This window comes from Chiloscyllium plagiosum, unplaced genomic scaffold (assembly GCF_037043375.1).
Source record: "Chiloscyllium plagiosum isolate Xiang-an unplaced genomic scaffold, Cpla_swu_hap1 HiC_scaffold_32, whole genome shotgun sequence".
NCBI classification, from domain to species: Eukaryota; Metazoa; Chordata; class Chondrichthyes; order Orectolobiformes; family Hemiscylliidae; genus Chiloscyllium; species Chiloscyllium plagiosum.
The window spans coordinates 23,384,280-23,398,819 of record NW_028270170.1 but is presented as its reverse complement, the minus strand read 5'-3'; the positions used below and the strand labels follow the sequence as shown (position 1 = coordinate 23,398,819).

At 41.5% G+C, this 14,540-nt stretch overlaps 1 protein-coding gene across 1 annotated transcript in view; it reads left to right on the top strand.

Moving 5' to 3' along the window:
* Positions 1-14,540, top strand: part of LOC122539634 (N-acetylneuraminylgalactosylglucosyl-glucoside beta-1,4-N- acetylgalactosaminyltransferase 2-like) — a 37,399-nt gene that overhangs the window by 20,579 nt on the left and 2,280 nt on the right. The window contains exon 9 of the mRNA XM_043674633.2: positions 13,583-13,805. Coding sequence (XP_043530568.2) covers positions 13,583-13,805 — 223 coding nt within the window. The remainder of the gene's footprint in view (positions 1-13,582; positions 13,806-14,540) is intronic.

Genomic DNA, 14,540 nt, shown 5'->3' with positions numbered 1-14,540 from the left:
TTGCATACTTCAACATATTTTTAAGCTTTTGTGACGTATGTGGGAATAGTTGGACTTGTGTCCAATGTGCTACCCCAGTGAGGCATAACAATGTCCTAGGATACCCTCAGTCTGTGCTTGCAATATGTGTGGGTCATCTGAAGAAAGTGACAGCAAGGATAATAAATTCTCTCTTTTCTTATTTTCCTCGACATTCTGAGGAGACTTTCCACTGTGGTTTCTCCCTCTTGTGGCTGTGCAGGAGCCTTGGGAGGTTACTGTTGTTCCTGGGCTTGCTGATGCCTTTATAATAATTTTCTCTTATTCTGCACTGTCATATCAGTACACCAGCAAAGATATTGCTGAGTCCATTATGGTTGAATGCACTGATCATATCTGGGGAGTAACAGAATTAGGACAGCTTCTCAGTGATGTGATTCCAGAGAATCATTCCAAACAGAAATGAGGAATCATCACAGACTGTAGTACACCATGGCATGGAGACTCCCAGAAGGAGGGTGTCTACGCAGAGATGTATGCAGCACAATCCATGCCATGAAACAATATTGGGATCTTCTAACTGGACTAGGACTACTCCCTTCTTGCTGCCCCACCACTCAACCAACCAAACACAACATTGAATGTAAGAGAAAGTGAGGACTGCAGATACTGGAGATCAGAGCTGAAAAATGTGTTGCTGGAAAAGCGCAGCAGGTCAGGCAGCATCCAAGGAGCAGGAGAAGCCCGTGCTCTCACATCCTTCCAGCAGAGGGCAGCAGCTCAGTGTCTCATGCAGCCATGAGATCTTTGGAATGTACTTGAAAATGAGCAATTACAGATATCACCTTTAAGTTCACCTGTGATCACTTCTTCTTCCAGTGTGGACTACAGTTATCGTAATCAATGACAAGTTCACGATTGCATGTAGCCAAGATTTGTAATGTGATGGCAGATGTGTGCCGCCTTTGAATTGAAAAGATGCCTGATTAATTCATAAAACATGACAGTGCAGTACATGCCCTTTGGCCCTCGATGTTGCGCTGACTTGTGAAACCAATCTGAAGCCCATCTAACCCCCACTATTCCATTCTCATCCATATGTCTATCCAATGACCATTTAAATGCCCTTAAAGTTGGCAAGTCTACTACTGTTGCAGGAAGGGCATTCCACACCCTTACTACTCTCTGAGTAAAGAACTTACCTCTGACATCTGTCCTATGTCTATCACCCCTCAATATAAAGCTATGTCCCTCCGTGCTGCCGTAAGTATCCGAGGAAAAAAGGCTCTCACTGTTCACCCAATCTAATCTTCTGATCATCTTGTATGTCTCTATTAAGTCACCTTTCAACCTTCTTCTCTCTAATGAAAACAGCCTCATGTCCCTCAGCCTTTCATCATAAGACTTTCCCTCCATCCCAAGGAACATCCTCGTAAATCTTCTCTGCACCCTTTCCAATACTTCCTTCCTATAATGCAGCGACCAGAACTATAAGTAATGCTCCAAGTGTGGCCACACCAGAGCTGCAGCATGATCTCATAGTTCCGAAACCCAATCCCTCAGCCAATAAAAGTAACACACCGTATGCCTTCTTAACAAACCTGTCAACCTGGGTGGCAATTTTCAGGAACCTATGCACATGGACACAATAGACAATAGACAATAGGTGCAGGAGTAGACCATTCTGCCCTTCGAGCCTGCACCACAATGTCTCTGCTCATCCACACTACCAAGAATCTTATTATTAGCCCAGTACTCTGTATTCCTGTTACGCCTTCCAAAGTGAATCACCTGACACTTTTCCACATTAAATTCAATTTGCCACCCCTCAGCCCAACTCTTCAGCTTATCTATGTCCCTCTGTAACCTGCAACATCCTTCCGCGCTGTCCACAATTCCACCGACTTCTGTGTCATCCACAAATTTACTAACCCATCCTTCTCCTCCCTCATCCAGATCATTTTGAAAATGACAAACAGCAGTGGCCCCAAAACAGATCCTTGAAGTAACCCACTAGTAATTGAACTCCAGGATAAACATTTCCCATGAACCACCACCCTCTGTCTTCTTTCAGCTAGCCAATTTCTGATCCAATCTGCTAAATTACGCTCAATCTCATGCCTTCATATTTTCTGTAATAGCCTACCATGGGGAACTTATCAAACGATTTACTGAAATCCATATCCTCATCAAGTCAAGTCTATGTCCCCCCAACAGCCCACCCTCCCCTCCCGGCACCTTCCCCTGCCAACGCAGGAATTGCAAAACCTGTGCCCACACCTCCCCTCACCTCTGCCAAAGGCCCCAAAGGAGCCTTGCACATTCATCATAGTTTCACCTGCACTTCCAACATGTTATTTATTGTATCCGTTGCTCCCAATGCATTCTTGTCTACATTGGGGAGACTGGACGCCTTCTCGCAGAGCGCTTCAGAGAATATCTCCAGGACACCCGCACCAATCAAACCCACCGCCACATGGCCAAACATTTCAACTCCCCCTCCCACTCTGCCAATAGACAACAGGTGCAGAAGTAGGCCATTCTGCCCTTCGAGCCAGCACCACCATTCATTATGATCATGGCTGATCATCCTCAATCAGTATCCTGTTCCTGCCTTATCCCCATAACCCTTGATTCCACTATCCTTAAGAGCTCTATCCAACTCTTTCTTGAAAGTATTGAGAGATTTGGCCTCCATAGCCTTCTGGGGCAGAGCATTCCATACACCCACCACTCTCTGGGTGAAGAAGTTTCTCCTCAACTCTATTCTAAATGGCCTACCCCTTATTTTTAAACTGTGTCCTCTGGTTGTGGACTCACCCATCAGTGGAAACATGCTTCCTGTCTCCAGAGTGTCCAATCCTTTAATAATCTTATACGTCTCAATTAGATCCCCTCTCAGTCTTCTAAACTCAAGTGTATGCAAGCCCAGTCTCTCCAATCTTTCAACATAAGATAGTCCCGCCATTCCGGGAATTGACCTCGCGAACCTACGCTGCACTCCCTCAATAGCCAGAATGTCCTTCCTTAAATTTGGAGACTAAACCTGCACATAATACTCCAGGTATGATCTCACCAGGGCCTTGTACAGTTGCAGAAGGATTTCTTTGCTCCTATACTCAATTCCTCTTGTTATGAAGGCCTGCATGCCATTAGCTTTCTTCACTGCCTGCTGTACCTGCATGCTTGTTTGCATTGACTAATGTACAAGAACTGAAAATGTGTTGCTGGAAAAGCGCAGCAGGTCAGGCAGAATCCAGGCAGCATTCCTGAAGAAGGGCTTATGCCCGAAACGTTGATTCTCCTGTTCCCTGGATGCTGCCTGACCTGCTGCACTTTTCCAGCAACACATTTTCAGCTCTGATCTCCAGCATCTGCAGACCTCACTTTCTCCCTAATGTACAAGAACACATAGATCTCATTGTACTTCCCCTTTACCTACCTTGACTCCATTTAGAAAGTAATCTGCCTTCCTGTTCTTGCCAAAATTGATAACCACACATTTATCCACAGTAAGCTGCATCTGCCATGCATCCATCCACTCACCTAGCATGTCCAAGCCACGCTGTATTCTCATAATATCTTCCTCACATTTCACCCTGCCATCCAGCTTTGTGTCATCAGCAAATTTGCTAATATTACTTTTAATGCCTTGATCTATATCATTAATGTATATTGTAAACAGCTGCGGTTCCAGCACCAAACCTTGTGGTACCCCACTGGTCACTGCCTGTCATTCTAAAAGGGACCCGTTTACCACTACACTTTGCTTACTGTCAGTCAACCAATTCTCAATCCAAGTCAGTACCTTGCCCCCAATACCATGTGCCCTAATTTTGCTGAGGACATGCAGGTCGTGGGCGTCCTCCACTGCCACTCACTCACCACCCGATGCGCGGAGGAAGAATGCCTTATCATCCACCTCAGGACCCTTCAACCCGCAGATGCTAGAGATTAGAGTCAAGAGTGCGGAAATGTCAAGGTGTGACAAAGAGACTGCTGATGGGAAACAGCATTCCCATGTTAAAAAATGTCCCACACATGACATCTACCTAGAGGATTTCAGTCACCCCACATACACAACACAAGCCCTGCAGTGATCAATGAGAAGTGACAGGGACAAGACTGAGAGATCTGGAAATCCCTATCTTTGGACCAGCACGTAAGCAGTAGGGTCTGACTCAATATTTTTGCTCTTCAAATAGAAACAGGAGCTTTCTTCACAACTAAGCAGCACTTTGCAGGATCCAATCTGCTCAGCCCACAACAGGCGAAGGGGTTAGAAAAGGTGCCCTCAAATAGTCTACCATGTTACCAACCTGACTGGAATACTGGAGCCAGTGGTTCATCTACTACCAGTCATAAAACTGAAGTGAAACTTACTCTCACAACCTGGAATGTTCAAACAATCATGGATAATGAGTATACCAGTTGGCCAGAACAAAGAACTAACCTTGTTGGACATGAACTCAGGCAATTCAACATTGAAATCACTGCCCTGCAGAATGCTCAAAGAGTAGGCAAAGGGCAGCTGAGGGAAGAAAGTAGTGGTTATACATTTTCCTGGACAGAAAAACTCAACGATCAACCCAAGACAGATAGATTTGGATTTGCTGTCAAGAACAAACTTGTCAGCCAACTCTCAGAGCTCCCCATTGGCATCAATGATCACCTCATGACTCGTCATCTACAATCTGCCAAGAACCAACAGGCAATGGTCGTGATTCCCTGTGCTCCAACCTTTAATGCTATAGATGAATTCAAAGAATAGGGTGTAGGCTTCCACCCTGGGCATCATACTCACCAGCATCCCCAAGGAAGATAGAATTATCCTCCTTTTTGGAGAATTCAACACCAGGATTGGAAAGGATGCCCAACCATCAGAAAGGAGGAAGCTAGGAATTGCAATTCCAGTGGGATGATCCTGCTCAGCAAGTGTGTGGAACACCAGCTGGTCATCACCATTACACCGTTCCACCGTAAAGACAAGTTCGAGACTTTTTGGATGCATTCATGATCAAAGCACTGGCACATGATCGACGATGTCATTGTTTGATCTCCTGAGAAAAAGAGGAAGTCCCCTTGATTAAAGTGATGACCATGTATGTGATTGTTGGACAGACACAGGCTTATCTGGTCCTCAATGTCCATCAAATGCCACCAGAATTAGTTGAAAATCACAAAACAGTTAAAAAAAAGGTCAACGTTGAGCAACCTCAAGATCTGAGCAGATTGGCAAACCTCCAACAATACTTTCACCAAAGTCTCCAAAACGTTCATTTTAAAGGAGTGGAGGAAATCTGGAAAGAGCTGACGACAGCCACCATCTCATGCTGTGAGGACACCATCAGTGACAAAACCAGGAAACACCAAGACTGGTTCAACGAGAATGATCACATCATCTAATCCTCATCAACAATGTGATGATGCTACTGCTCTGACAAGGCTAATTTCTCCTCAGTTTTCGGCTGAGAGGGTCATAAATGCAAAGGCTCCAATGTGTCTGGTTTGTGTGTGTTTTAGGATCAATTTGATTATAACTAATAGATTCTGCCTCTGGAAAAAAGCTTTCAGTTAAAATTGAAAAGCTGTACAATGAAGGGGGAGTAACCTGTTCTCCCAGCTCAGCTTTTCTCTAGTTTGCTTGGTTTTAGCAGTCAGGCTGTTTTTGACACTGCTGGTCAAAGAAACAGCTCCATGCTGATCCTCTCTCTTTCTCTGACATCTCTCCTGTAAGAACCTGTATTTGATTTGACTTTTTTTTGCCCATGGGGTGTTTATGGGGATGTTGCCAGTATTTGGAACAGCATTATTAAGTTGCTATAGAGTCAATTGTGTTTTCATTATGTTATTCTATGGTCTGTTCTATTTTGTTTGTGTATAAATAAATTCTGTTTTGTTTAAACCTGAGTGTTTGGGACAGCTGTATCCCTCCCGGAATATCCACTCTACACCTGCTTAAAACAACTAGAAAAGTTAGGGTCTGGGCTACCCTTTTGAAATGTTTTGAGGGGGTTTGGCCTGGTCCATAACAGACTGGGGCTCTTTGCAGGATTTGTTCTGTAGTTCCAATTTGGGATTAGGCTTGTTTGACTCAAAGGCTGCAAGTAGTAGGTGTTAGTGTGGTTTGTTGTATTCAGTTAGATTAAACAGTGCTTACTGTAATAATGGCTCCTTCAGTCTCTAAGAGCTTTCTGGGGGGTGGAAGAAGGTGACCAGGGAAAAGCTGCTGGAAGTGACAGGTAAACTGGAGTTGTAGCCACCTCGTTCTGTGAGGAAAAGAGAGATAATTATAGCAATTGTTAGACATTTAAAATTTGCTGGAAACACCATCAGAATCTTTAGATGTGGCTAAGAATCAACTGGAAATGAAGCAGCTTGAGTCAGAGGTAATAGAAGAGGAAAGGGCAAAAGAAATGAAACCATTTGAATTATGATTAAAAGCAAAGGAAAGAGAAAAAGAATGAATCGCTTTAACAGAACAAAAAGGAAAAGGGAGAGAAAGAGAGAAAAGGGGAGAGAGGAAAGGAAGAAAGAGAAGGAGTTTGAACTTTCAGAAATTGGCACTTAGACAGGAACGTCAGCTTGAACGGATGGAGAAGAAGGCTGAAGGTCAGCTTAGAGAAGAAGAGAGTGAGATGACCAATCCCATGGGAGCCAAAGTCCTGGTGGAGATCTGCTAAATATATCCAGTCATTGCCTAAATTTGATGAGAAGGATGTAGAAGCCTTTTTCATCTCATTTGAGAAGGTGACTAAACAAGTGCAGTGGCCAGTGACCATGTGGGTTTTGTTGATTGAAACAACATTTGTAGGTAGAGCTAGAGAGGGATTTGTATTCCTATCAGAGGAGGTGTCTGGACCGTATGGGGAGGTGAAGAAAGCCAACTGAAGTGCATATGAGCTTGTGCCAGGAGCCCGCAGACAGCATTTCAGGAATCTAAGGAGGGACCCTGGTCAAAGTTACATCGAATTTGAAAGAGTCAAGCAAAGTAATTTTGATAGGTGGATATGGGGAATTCAAAATAGAGCAAACCCATGCCACTCTTAGAGAGACGATTATTTTGGAAGAGTTCAAAATATCACTTCATGAGGTAGTGAGAACTCATGTGGAAGAGCAGGGAATTAAATCAAGAAGATTACCAGCTGAAATAGCTGATGATTATGAGTTGGTTCGTAAATCAAAGTTTGGCTTCCAACATCAGTTTCAATCTTCAAGGGATAGAAATTGGGGAAAAGAGAAATCCTCAAGTGGAAAGGGAAAAGTAGATCTCAGTTACGATCCTAAGGATAACTTCCCAAAGGGTAAAAAGGAAACCCTTGAAATGGGAAGAGAAGTTAAAAAATTTTCACTGCAATAAAGTAGGCCACGTGAAATCACAGTGTTGTTGGATTAGGAAATGTACTGGGAAGCCAGATGTAGAAAAATAGAATAAACCAGTGAATTTTGTTGGAGGTGTAACAGAGAGACAGTGGAGGCTAAAAAGCTGCATCAGAATGTACAACCTGGTCGGAGGTTGGTTCAAGAGGAAGTGCCAGATCTTCTAAAACCATATGCCTGTGAAGGTAAAGTTTACTGACACTGGCCAGGAGCATCAGGTAAAGAGGTTACAATATTAAGAGATACAGGATCCTTTCAATCTTTGATGTTGAAAGATGAGGGGATATGTACCTCTGAAGGACTATTGGCAGAAAAAAAATGCTAGTAACAGGAATTCACGGTGAGACAAGAAGTGCTCAGTTATGTAAAGTGAGATTACAGTGTCCAGTGAAGAGTGGAGAAATTGTGGTAAGAGTACTGGACAAACTCTCAACTCCAGGAATACAATTTGTCCTTACTAACGATACAGCTGGTTCACGGGTAGGAGTGCTGCCTATTGTGGTTGAAAAGCCAGTGGAAACTCAGGCAACTCAGGATATTACAGGAAGCATATCCTGGAATTTTTCCTGACTGTGTGGTAACGAGGTCACAAAGGCAGCAGTTGAAATGAGAGAGATCAAAGAGTCTAGATAAGAAAGCTGAAGTGGAGTTAGCAGAGACCCTGTTTGATCAAATGATTGAGACAAACCAAGTGCAGACATATGATAAAGTAGATATTTTTAGTTCGGAGAAATTAACTGAAAGATGATAAACTAAACCAGTTGTATCAAAAGGCATTCACAGATAAAGAATCCAGATGTATCCCTGAATGCTACTAATTTTAAAATGATTTCTTAATGAGGAAATGCAGACAACCACATGTTCAGACAGAGAAATGTGCAGAAGTTCATCAAGTTGTATTGCCAGTGGGTTATAGAAAGGACGTCATTTAGAGCTAAGAAAAACTCAAGCTAAAATACGAAAACATTCTTACTGCCCTGGGCTGCACAAAGATGTAATTAAATTTTGCCAGACATGTCATACCTGTCAGGTAATTGGAAAAACCACAGGCAGTAATAAAACCAGCACGATTAATACCTATTCCTAAATTTGAGGAGCTTTTTACAAGAGTCTTAATTGATTGTATAGAATCCCTACCTAAAACAAAAAGCAAGAATCAGTATTTGTTAACAATAATAGATGTGTCCACTAGATTTCTAGAGGCTATTCCATTACACAATATCACAGCTAAAAGAATTGTAGAGCAGTTACTCAAATTTTTCACTAGATGTGGACTACCCACAGGGATACAATCAGATCAAGGGACAATTCAAATCTACTGCAAACCATCTAGAATCGGAGGGAACACAAGGAAGATGGCATGAGACATTAAGGATCATGTTGAGGGTTTATAGTCAAGACTATCCCGATGATTGGGATACGGAAATTCTGTTTGTACTTTTTACCATCAGAGATGCACCAAATTCAGTCCATTTGAATTGGGCATGAAGTGAGAGGTCTGCTAAAACTGATTAAGGAGAAATTGGTAAGTCAGAATTCAGAGACCACATATTTGGACAATGTGTCAAATTTTAGGGAACGATTAAATAAAGCTGGGGAGTTGGCTAGACAGCATTTACAAGTATCACAACCTACAGTGAAATGGGAAGTAGACAAGAAACCAAAAACTTATAATTTTGCTATCAGGGATAAAGCATTAGTGTTATTTCCAGTGATAAGTGAACCTTTAAAAGCAAGGTTTAGTGGACCTTATCAAGTCGAAAGGAGATTGGGTGAAGTGAACTATTTGATAAGGACTCCAGACTGAGAGAAATCTCACAGCGTTTCATGTGAATATGTTCAAAAGGTATTTTCACAGGGAAGGAGAGCAAAAGCAGACTGTGTTATTGGTTACAACACAAAGTGAAAATCAAGTTCAGAGGATTTTGAAATGGGGTTCCTCAAATTAAATTGGACAATGAGGAAGTTGTCAATAATTGATTTTAAAAAATTATCGAGTTACCTTCCAGAGGAAAATTGAAATGATCTGAAAGAGTTATTGCTATTGCATAGGGAAATAAGCTGGGAGGTATTAATCTAATTATGCATGATGTAGATATAGGGAATGCTGTTCTGATTAAGCAACATCCTTATAGGCATAACCCTCCAAAGTTGACACGGGTTCAAAAGGAGATTGAACACATGCTCCAAGATGACATAATCGAAGTGAGTTACAGTGACTGGAGCTCACCCATAGTAATGGTGCCAAAGCCAGGTGATACCCAATGGTTATGTTTGGACTATCGCAAAGTCAATGCAGTTACAATGACTGATGCATTTCCGATTCGGCGTTTGGAAGACTGTGTTGAAAAGGTGGGACAAGCAACTTATATTTCTAAGTTGGACTTGCTCAGAGGATACCGGCAGGTACCTTGTCCAAAAGAGTGAAGACAATTTCAGCTTTTGTAATATCAAGTGGACTGTATCGGTCTAAAGTCATGCAGTTTGGTGTGAAAAACACACCAGCCACATTTCAGAGACTAACCAATAAGGTCATTTCCAGATTACCCAACTGTGTCGTATATATTGAGGACCTGTTGAATTTTAGTGTCACAGAGAAGGAACATTTGCAACATTTATATGAATTATTTGATCAACTTTGGGAGGCAGGCTTGGTGATAAACCTGACTAAAAGTGAATTTGCCAAAGCCAAGTCACCTTCCTGGACCATGTTATTGAACATGGACAAATGGCCCCATAGTATGCAAAACAAATGTTATTGGGGGGGTTCCCATACCACCAACAAAAAGAGCAGTACTACGATTCCTGGGATTGAGTGGATTTTATCAGAAATTTGTACCAAATTTTAGAAGTGTGGCTGCTCACTGAATTACTGAAGAAAGGTAAAAGGTTTCAGTAGACAGCGGACTGTCAGAAGGCGTTTGATAGCCTGAAAGCTGTGTTAACCACTGCCCCGGTATTAGCCACACCTAATTATGCAAAGCCATTCAAGGTGGCTATCAATGTGAGTGATGTGGTTGTCGGTGCTGTACTCTTTCAGGAAGACAACAAGAAGATAGAAAGACTGATCAGATATTTCTCTAGGAAATTGAACATTGATCAGCAGAACTATTTGACAGCTGAGAAGGAGACTTTGAGCTTGGTGTTGGCATTACAACATTTCAAAGGTTATGTTACCAGTAATGTGTCCGAGACAATCATGTTCACTGATCGTTACCCATTGATGTTTGTGGTGAAATTTAAGAACCAAAATTCTGGACTGTTTTGATGAAGATTGTTGCTTCAGCCATTCAATTTGAAAACTGTATGCAGCAGGACATGAAAACATGATTGCTGATGTGGATGAGAAACTTAGGTGTTCAATAGTGGAATAAAACAGACTGTAATATAATTTGATGTACTAACAATGTAAGATTAAAGGGTATCAAAATGAAGCCATCTTTGCATATTGATGGTTCATTTTTTTTAAGGGGGGAGGTGTGACGATACTGCTCCTTTAACAAAGAAATGGTTTATCACTTGCTTTGAATGATCTTTGACCTCAGCTTAGCTTCTGCTCACAGTTCACCACTTTTAGGTCATCTAATCATCAAAATTATATATGATATTTACACAACACAATTCTAGGATCATCACAAATTCAGCTAGTAAATAGTCTACATTATCACATTGAATTCAGTGTGTCCATTTTAAACAAAACTGATTAATGGACTTTGGAGAGTTAGAAGGGGGGGCATGAAAACCTTTTAGTGGGTAGGACTAAGGAAAACCCGAAGGCATTAGGTGAGAAACAAGAGGATGGCCTGTGTGAGGGCAAGACTGATCAGGGATAGTGGAGGGAACTTGCACTTGGAGTTGAAGGAGGGAGGGGAGGCTGTTAATGAATCAAAAAGTGTGGTACTGGAAAAGCACAGCCAGTCAGACAGCATCCAAGGAGCAGGAGAGTCAATGTTTCAAGCATAAGCTCTTCATTAGAAATCTCCCAGGTTCTTAATTAATACTTTGCTTCTGCATTCAATACTGAGAGAGTCCTTGGCATTTGTAAGGACAGTGTGAAACAGGCTGATATGCTCGAACAGGTTGATGTTAGGAAGGAGAATGTACCGAAAATTTTGGAAATCATAAGGATAGTTAAATCCCCCGTGCCAAATTACTACAGAAAGTGAGGGAAGAGATTGCTGTGCCTTTGTGATGATCTTTGCCTCCTCACTGTCCACTTGAGTAGTGCCAGATAATTGGAGGGTGGCAAATGTTATTCTCTTGTCCAAGAAAGGGAATAGGGATAATCCTGGTAATTACAGACCAGTCAGTCTCATGTCTATGGTGGGTAAAGTATTGGAGAGCATTCTGAGAAACAGGATTTATGATTACTTGGAAGACCATTGTTTGATTAGAGATAGTCAGCATGGCTGTGTGAGGTACTGGTCATACCCCACAAACCTTATTGAATTCTTTGAGGATGTGATAAACATATTGATGAGGTAGAGCAGTGGATGTGATGTACAGGGTACATGGATTTTAGCAGGCATTTGATAAAGTTCCCCATGGTAGGCTTATTCAGAAAGTAAAGAAGCATGGGATACAGAGACCTCTGACTGAATGAATACAGAATTGGCTGGCCCATGGAAGACAGAGGGTGGTAGTAGGTGGAAAGTATTTGGCCTGGAGCTTGGTGACCAGTGGTGTTCTGCAGCTATCAGTTCTGGGACCTCTGCTCTTTGTGATTTTTATAAATGCCTTGGATGAGGAAGTGGAAGGGTGGATTAGTAAATTTGCCGATGACATGAAGGTTGGTAGAGTGGTAGATAGCGTGGAGGGCTGTTGCAGGTTGCAACTGGACATTGACAGGATGCAGGACTGGGCTGACAAGTGGCAGATGGAGTTCAACCTGGAAAGTGTGAAGTGATTCACTTTTTTAAAGATAGAATTTTCGGCAGTGTGGAGGAACAATGGGACCTTGGGGTCCATGTACATAGATCCCTCAAAGTTGCCACTCAAGTTAATAGGATTGTTATGAAGGCAAATGGTGTGTTAGGTTTCATTAGCAGGGGGATTGAGTTCAAAAGCCATGAGGTTATGCTGCAGCTGTATAGAAACCTGGTTAGATCACACTTGGAAAATTGTGTTCTGTTCTGGTTTCAGCCCATTCCTGCTGAGTTACAATGCTTGACGTAAACAAAATTATACATTCCTTCAGCAAATCACAGAAACACTTTAAAACCAGTGACCCTTCTAAACATTAAGTATCACCAGGCTTCATATGTTTTCTCATTCTCATTCCATTGAATTTAACTTCAGCTAAGCCAGAAAATTATAAGTTATTATCTACAATATTAACTGCTTAATACTAAAGGATTGACCGTGGCCCATGTTCTGGATTGACTTACCAGGTTAGACCCAACTAAGCACATCCCAGCCCCTTGACAGATGTCTCTACAGACCTCCAACAGACTGGTATGACTTGATCTATGGGACTCACCTTGACCCTATCTCTGAACTGAAAGGACATGGATTCCTGAATCCTGACTGGACCCAAACATCTGACTGACCATAGCCAGCCCCTTGGACTGAGAAGAAATGATGCCTGTTATAATACAACAAAATAGGTGACAGCCAGTCAGAGGTACATTTCTCAGAACAACGCACTGACCAATTAAGGTCAACCTACTGGTCTAAAATTTAGACAGTTAACTACCAAGCTTCATTCATTGGTGCATTCTCCATAAAAGCACCTCCATGAATCAGAGTCCACTTGCTAACCAATCAGCAACTTCCTCTCAGGTAATATAAATGTTGGTTTTTCCCTTAGATTGGCATCCTTGTGAATTGTTCTGAAGAGTGCAAAGTTAAAAGCTTCAACAAAAAGTGTATTTTTCAACAACACTCAAGTTTTAAACTCCTCGGTGAATTTTCAAACAACTGAAATATGTTGATAAATAACAAAGATATTGAAAAAGACCATAGTTTTTTTTTGGAACACAGAACTTACTTATTTTTGTTGGTGATTGAATAGTATCAATACTTATCATGTTTTTATAACATTATTTTGTATGCTGTTTAATGCAGATGCTAACCTATTTGTTTCAAATGGGGGGTTAAGGAACTTTAAAAGTAGTACAAAACATGAATTATCAGGCCATGAGACCTACACTATAATTAAATTAACTTTATTTTCAAACAAAGTTCATAGCATATGTACCATTTTTAAAATTATTTTCCATAGGTTGGAGCCTCTGTGAGTGGCAGTCGATTTCAATTTAAACTGTGGTATGAGAAAGGAAATGATGATGGAGACTGCTTGTTTTCCCAATTTGGCAGTTTTCATGCACTGGATGGGTTTCCACACTGTGTAGTCACCAGTCTTGTGGTGAACTTCTTTCTGGCCAGGACACAAAAGGTGTGGAGTGTTGGATTTGACCCACGATTGTCAAGGGTAGCTCACCCAGGTAATTGCATTCATGTCCTTTGTATGTTTACACTCATGGTCCTGGCTGGGTTAATCAGACTTTTCCCAAAGTGTGGTGCTGGAAAAGCACAGCCGGTCAGGCAGCATCCGAGGAGCAGGAGAGTCGATGTTTCGAGCATGAGCTCTTCATCAGATGAAGAACATTCGATCTCCTGCTCCTCAGATGCTGCTTGACTGGCTGTGCTTTTCCAGTACCTCACTTTTTGACCCTGATCTCCAGCCTCACTTTCTCTTAATCAGGTTTTTATTAAGTTTGTCTATGGATTTACAGAATCATCTTAAGGCATAATTCATAAGATTCCCTGCCTATTGACCAAGAATGGACAGAAATATCCCCAAATTTTCAGCTAATTGGTGAATTTTGATTCAGACATGTTTTATCATATACACTTCTCTGAATAGTTTTACACCAATATTATGGTATAAAAGTTTTTCATGTAACAATATAGTTGATTCAAAGATCAATATATTAAATGAATATTTGGGAATGATTTCAAAAGGTCAATGATGCATTAGAGTATTTGAGAAAATCAACAGGGGCTTCACAATGTTACAGAGAAGTAGCCAAATCTAAAATCGTTTTCATTAGAAGTAAGAAAATTGATCAGGAACATCATTTGGTTTGGAAAATACTGAAACGTAAATACCCCCTCTAAATGATTTCCTAATAATTTGTATCCAAGAAATCTAATCGCTGGTCCACTCATCAAAGAGA